The sequence below is a fragment of the Ruditapes philippinarum genome, unplaced genomic scaffold (genome assembly GCF_026571515.1).
Source record: "Ruditapes philippinarum isolate M1 unplaced genomic scaffold, ASM2657151v2 ctg8128_1_1_1_1, whole genome shotgun sequence".
NCBI lineage: Eukaryota > Metazoa > Mollusca > Bivalvia > Venerida > Veneridae > Ruditapes > Ruditapes philippinarum.
Window position 1 is genome coordinate 99,425 of NW_026856492.1, and position 6,596 is coordinate 106,020.

Sequence of the window (6,596 nt, forward strand, 5' to 3'; positions counted from 1 at the left end):
TATCAGATATTATTCTGATGCTTTTGACGTTAACGGCTTTTATCCCAGTGCGTTGCCGTGTTTTCCTAAACAAAACAAGAAATAGCAAATCTATTGAAATGTCCATTTTGTTTTTGAAAATAACTCAGGAAAAAAAACACTTGATAAAATAAACAATAAGATTTTCTTATTTTTTTAACTTCACACATTTCGTATATCTCTTATTAGATTTTTGTCGCTCCCTGAATTGGTATTGTCTGCATCTCGTGAGTAACCGCTACAAAGGCTAGATTAGATGTTAAATATTAACTCATGTTTGTTGTTGTTGTTGTTGTTGTTGTTGTTGTTGATTGTTGTTGTTGCTGTGTCGTCGTCGTCATTGTTGTTTTTGCTGTATACGTTGATTGCATTGGTGACATTGTTATGTATAGAACCTAATTACACGAATTGAAAACATATTAGATTGCGGTCGAACATTACACGGATGTTAGTACATTTGTATTCATTTTTACGACACCGGTTGCATAAATACTTAATAATTAGAAAAATCTTGTAAATTTTCGTCTTCCCCTAATCAGAAATTAGAAAAGGTGAATGTGGCGTGTTTTTTTTTTCTTTTTTTTTTCTTTTTTTTTTAAATATGGATGATATCTTTAAATGCCAATAAAACAGTAATATAATTAATTATATTCCATTTGCTTGAATAAAATTTGCAAGCTCTTTTTCCGTTGCATTTATCGATATTTTGTTTTGCGGTAAATTTCTTAATCAAAGTGTGTTCATTTATTTTCTTTTTGTACATTCTTTTATAGGTTTATACAATGTATGTGCTAAATGCTTAAATTATATAGGTGTTGTTTTTGTTTTCATATAGATTTGTCTATCAATGGACTAAATCTTTATTTGTATGGAGGATAGTTAAAATGCTTACAAGGTAGATTTTGCCGTCCTTAATGTCTATTTATGGCGTGAAAATAAAATAGCCGATAATTAAATAATGCAAATTATCCTTTATAAAATTTGCTAAATAGTATAAAATACCGTAATATTTTGTTATTGCAACAATGTATAGTAATTAAAGCATACTAAGACTTACGACTTAACATTATAAATAGAGACGTATTTGAGCCGTGTCATGACAAAACCAACATAATGGGTTTGCGACCAGCATGGATCCAGACCAGCCTGCGCATCCGCGCAGTCTGATCAGGATCCATGCTGTTCGCTTACCAACTCTATTACAAGTAGAGAAACTGATAGCGAACAGCATGAACAGCGGATGCGCAGGCTGGTCTGGATTCATGCTGGTCGCAAACCCATTATGTTGGTTTTGTCATGACGCGGCTCATTTTATTTATTTATTTGAAATGTTTATCCTGTTATCTAATTGTCTGACTAAAGCAAGATTATACTTGATGACCATGTGATGATATAATAATGTTTGATAATAATACTATCACCCGGATAATCCCTGTTTGTTTACAACAACGTGTATTAATCTCGGCAATATTGTAACGAAAAATTTGATAAAATAAAAATTTGAATCGTTTTTTTTTTTTTGTACATAGAGTAAGGAGAGGAAATATTTGTGTGGACTTCTATAACTATAAGAAATTGTAAGTTAAAATCTGCATCTTTCTTTTTCAGTCATTTGTTACTAGGGTAACTTTATATTCAGAAATTTAAGCTGAAAAAAATGTCATATTTTTAGATCTGATATTTTTATACAATTTAATCATATAAAAAGACGATGCTTAATAGAGTCATATAAACGTATAATAAGAAAGGATTGTCTCTTGAGGATATTAAAATAATTGTTATTTACATTTCCTATTTTCCCTGTTTAGTTACTTTTATTATTGCTGTAGTTATTTGTGAATTGCGAGTGTGCAGAAATTCGGCCTCAGATCAAATTCTTCATCTTGCGTTCCATTTATATATATTGCGTTCCATTTATATATATTGCGTTCCATTTATATATATTGCGTTCCATTTATATATATTGCGTTCCATTTATATATATTGCGTACATTTTAAGTACATCAGTCAAGTCAGTTAATATCATAAACAAAGGGAGACAATAATTGTATTACATTGTATATGAAAATAAAACCTGATGTATTTTTCAACATTGTAAACTGTAACGAATTTTGTCATCTTTCGTGGCCTATAATAAACGCTAAAACAATTATAACAAATCTATAATATAGCAAAAATCCTTTATTTAAAGAAAATGAAAATTAGTTGATCAGTAAAGGAACAAATTGTAATATCAACTGAAAAGCGACAGTTTTATATTACAATACACCAGTGCTCATTATTAATGTTGTTTTCATCACAAACTAACATATTTGTCAGAACTTCGTATCAATGCATGACTTACACAATATAGTGCTGTGCAACAGTGAGATTTTTTTTCAAGAAAGTTAAAGAGCGATTTTACGAAATGTTTGTGAAAAAGCTATTTCTGATGTGAAAAAAATGCACTTAAATTCACGCGTGCGATAATCATGCGTCATCGGTACTATTTTTAATGAATATTATTTATAGTTGACATAAAAATATTGTGAGATCCGAAAGAAAATAACACTTTGCAACGTAAATGATACAGAGGATGAATACCATTTTGTTTTAATTTGTCCCACTTATTCTGACTTAAGAAAATTGTATATACCACGTTACTTTTATAGGCGTCATTGTATGGCTAAATTTATTGATCACTTAAATACATGTAATACAAATACTTTTAATAGATTAGCAATATTTTGTAATAAATCCTGTAGTATCAGAAAGGAAAATACGAATAATGTATATGACTGATAATACCAAATGATAAATTTGTATGTTTGTTTTAAATGAATTCTGTACATTTGTGTAATGACGAGGAACTGTTATGTTCTAGTCATATTGAATAATAAAATATGTTCTGTTCTGTTGAAAAATTATAGGTGTAAAGAAAACGTCGACAATAAATCAACTGTCCGTAAAAATATACATTGTATACACCTCAGTCGTTATTAAATCGTACTTAACATAATAACATTCATTCGAACACGCAATATCTAAATGAGATAGAGTTCGTGAAACAACTGTGATAATACTGAGTTCTTATACTACATGTAGTATAAATTTCACATCACAATGTCAAAATGAGCATGTTGTTTGTACGCATGCAATATAAAACCATATGTCTTTAACCAATGTCAGCCCGCATACTGATACGGTTTCAAGCTTAATTTATTTTAGAAAGCTACGTTAGTGAAGGTTCTACTCTGGTGCCCGCCTAACCCCGAAATAATGAACAATGGTCAACTCAGGTGCCTGATAATCCCTAAAATAATGCACGAAGGAGCAACTGACTTATTTCTCTATCGATAAAAGCTAGATAGTCGCCATATAACATTTATAGTTTCTATGTGACTTGTAACCCAATCAAACAAATATGCAATTTGATATTGTCTATTATTTTGCCCGAAGTCTTGATTTAAAAAAAAAAACAACAAAAAAAAACCAAAAAAAAAAACATGAGTTTAAATGAAGGAGGTTTTAGCTGACCAAAAGGTTAACAGCGATCAGTATTAAGACAAACATATGAGCCGCGTCACGACAAAACCAACATAGTGAGTTTTCCACCAGTATGGATCAAGACCAGCCTGCGCATCTGCGCAGTATGATCAGGATCCATGCTGTTCGCTTATTAACTCTATTATGAGAGGAGAAACTGGCAGCGAACAGCATGGATCCTGATCAGACTGCGCATGGATCCATGCTGGCCGCAAACGCACTATGTTGGTTTTGTCTTGACGCGGCTCATTATCTTATTACATAATCAAACTTATATGGTGAATTTGTACAATTTGATCTTTTATTTTTATTTCAGAGAAGAGTCATAGTTAAAATGTGTGCCTACAGGGACTTTGGTAAAGAACGACCTCACGTGATAGCTTCGAAATACAGACTGAATCAAACGCAGAGTAAAGCGAAACATGTTGTTTTAGAAAGGAAGCGAAAAGAGTGTGAAGTACCGGAAATTCACATTGAACCTGCTGAATCTAACTCTAACTTACATTCATCTTGGCGAACTCTGAGTGTGTCGTCTGATGATGACTTAGATCCGTATAATGATGACGAGGAGGAGGTTTATAGTCGTTCTAGTCAAGATGAAATGGTGAGTGTTTACGAAACCGCCTGCAAACGACATAAGTTGTTACCCCTGACTTGTATCAAGAGAGGATTACTTAAACAAATTTTGTCATGTCGGTATGTCAATCTTCAGAAAGATGACTGCCTGTGTTTATGTTATGCTCTCTGTAACAATCGATTTGTTGAACAACTTGACTTAAGGCAAAATGGTATGGGACCTGAACCTGCACGCTTCTTTGCGGAAGTAATAGAAAATAGCTCTTTTCTGACACATATTACTATTTCTGATAATGACTTGAAATCTGCTGGTATCAGACCCATATGTGAGGCAGTAATGAAAAATAGAAATATTACATACTTAGATTTGTCAGGCAATGGTTTAGTCGAGAGTGATGGGGAGTGTTTTGAAAAGCTGATTGAAAATTCTCGTTCGTTAACAGAGCTGTATTTGGGGCATAATAAATTGATGGACCAGGGAGTCGGAAGAATATGTGAGGCTTTGAAGAAGAACGATTCACTTGAGGTTTTGGATTTAAGTTGGAATCATATAAGACTAAAGGGAGCAGAAGCAATCGGTGAAGCTATTGAAATGAACAATACTCTTCTTAAGGTAAATCTTGAGTGGAACGGACTCCATCAGGACGGAGCTTTCAGTATTGCAAGGGCATTAAAGAAGAATGAAACGTTAATTGAGCTGAATTTAGTTTGCAATAGATTATCCGAATATTGCATAGCCGAAATATTGAAAGGATTGCAGGAAAATTCTTCACTAGAGATCCTGCGTATTGGCCAGAACCAGGTGACGACAAGGGGAGCGCTTTTGATTCTGAAAAATATAAAGGAAAATACATCATCTAAAATATCCGTGCTTGACTTTGGTAATCAGGAAGTTCATGATAGCTTTGAGCAGCTCTACTTAGAAATGAAAAAGGAGCGTGATATTACAGTTGTTTATGGCAGCGTGTGGAAGACAGAGAGGGCACCGCTGTCTCAAAGTGCAGCAGACGATGATGAGATCGCCTTATTATCATGCAACCCGCTGACAGTCCTCATGGAATGTATGCGTCTACAGAATATGCGTCTCATAGATTTCTTCAAGTCACTCGATAAAAACAAAAGTGATATGATATGTATTAATGAGCTATGCGAAGGTCTGTTGAGAGTTGGAGTCCAAGTCAAACAGCATGTTTTACTTCAATTACTTACCAGGCTTGATAAAGACAAGAACGGACAAATTGACTTCGGCGAAATGATAAATGCTCAAAATATGCATAGAAATAACCTCCGTAAAATCTTTGCTTCACCTTCGAACGTAGAATTTGAGAATACTGAAATTGGAAAAGTGTCGATTTTACTTAGAAAAGTCATGAACAAAAACTTCATCATGAAATCTACCAAAAACGATGTGAGACAAAAGTCGGCAAAAGGAAACCGCACTGGAAGCAGATCAAACACGCCGTCACCATTCCAGATGGACAAAGTCGACACAATAATAGACAAACAGAACGAGCGAAAACCTTCTGATCGAAAGAGCGCGAAATCAAGTCGGGAAACTCTACGAGTCTCGAGTGCGTCATCAGATAGCTCACGTGACTCAAGTAAGTCATCAATTAGCAGATAATATAACTTATAAAAGTTACATGCAGAATTCAAACAATATTTGTCAGGAATTCTCACGATTAAATATAGTTAGATTTGGGAATTAGATTGAAATCGATATAAAAATGTGCGTCATGTCAGTGCACCATGAGAATAAATAAACTGTGTGAAATGAAAAAGTATGTCATCAATTAGCTTTGAGATTATTCAAACATAAATAACCAATAAATTGTGACACATATTTAATCAGTAAGCCGTGATATTATTTCAATATAATAATCAGCTGTGATTTTTTTAGATATACCTATTCAGTAAGCTCTGATATTTTTTGAAAATACCGTTATTTTTAATGAGTTAGCTTTGATATTATTAAAGATATATATAATTAATAAGCTGTGTTATCTAAAAAATATTTGTGGTTAGTCGTCTTTTGTATTGTTGAAAATATGTGTTATTTTACTTAGATTTGATATAAATGAAAATACATGTTATCAGTAAGTTTTGATATTATTGAATATTTAATTATGTAATTACTCAGTTTTGATATCATTGACATTAATGTGATCATTCTGCTGTGAATATTTAGATATATGAAACCAGCCGTTCTATTATTGAAAAAAATATGTTATACATTCATTAGTAAAAAAAAAAAATAAAAAAAATAAGTTGAAAAGCAAAGACTCATTATTAGTTACAATGGATGTATCTTCACTGTATACATGTATTCCGCACTCTGACGGCATAAAAGCATGTGAATATTTTCTAAATGAAGGAAATAGTGATCATAACTTACAAACACCAGTGCTCTCTAATCTTATACGGATAGTTCTTGAAAATAACTTTTTCGAATTTAATAATGAGTTTTTCATGCAAAC

The 6,596-nt window shown here is 32.6% G+C and overlaps 1 protein-coding gene across 1 annotated transcript; it reads left to right on the top strand.

Moving 5' to 3' along the window:
- The first annotated feature begins 1,507 nt into the window (after positions 1-1,507).
- On the top strand, positions 1,508-6,090 carry LOC132746731 (leucine-rich repeat-containing protein 74A-like). The gene is made up of 2 exons (XM_060735977.1): positions 1,508-1,595; positions 3,860-6,090. The coding sequence occupies exon 2, from the start codon at positions 3,878-3,880 to the stop codon at positions 5,741-5,743; it is 1,866 nt and encodes a 621-aa protein (XP_060591960.1). The 5' UTR covers positions 1,508-1,595; positions 3,860-3,877; the 3' UTR covers positions 5,744-6,090.
- The last annotated feature ends 506 nt before the right edge of the window (positions 6,091-6,596 follow it).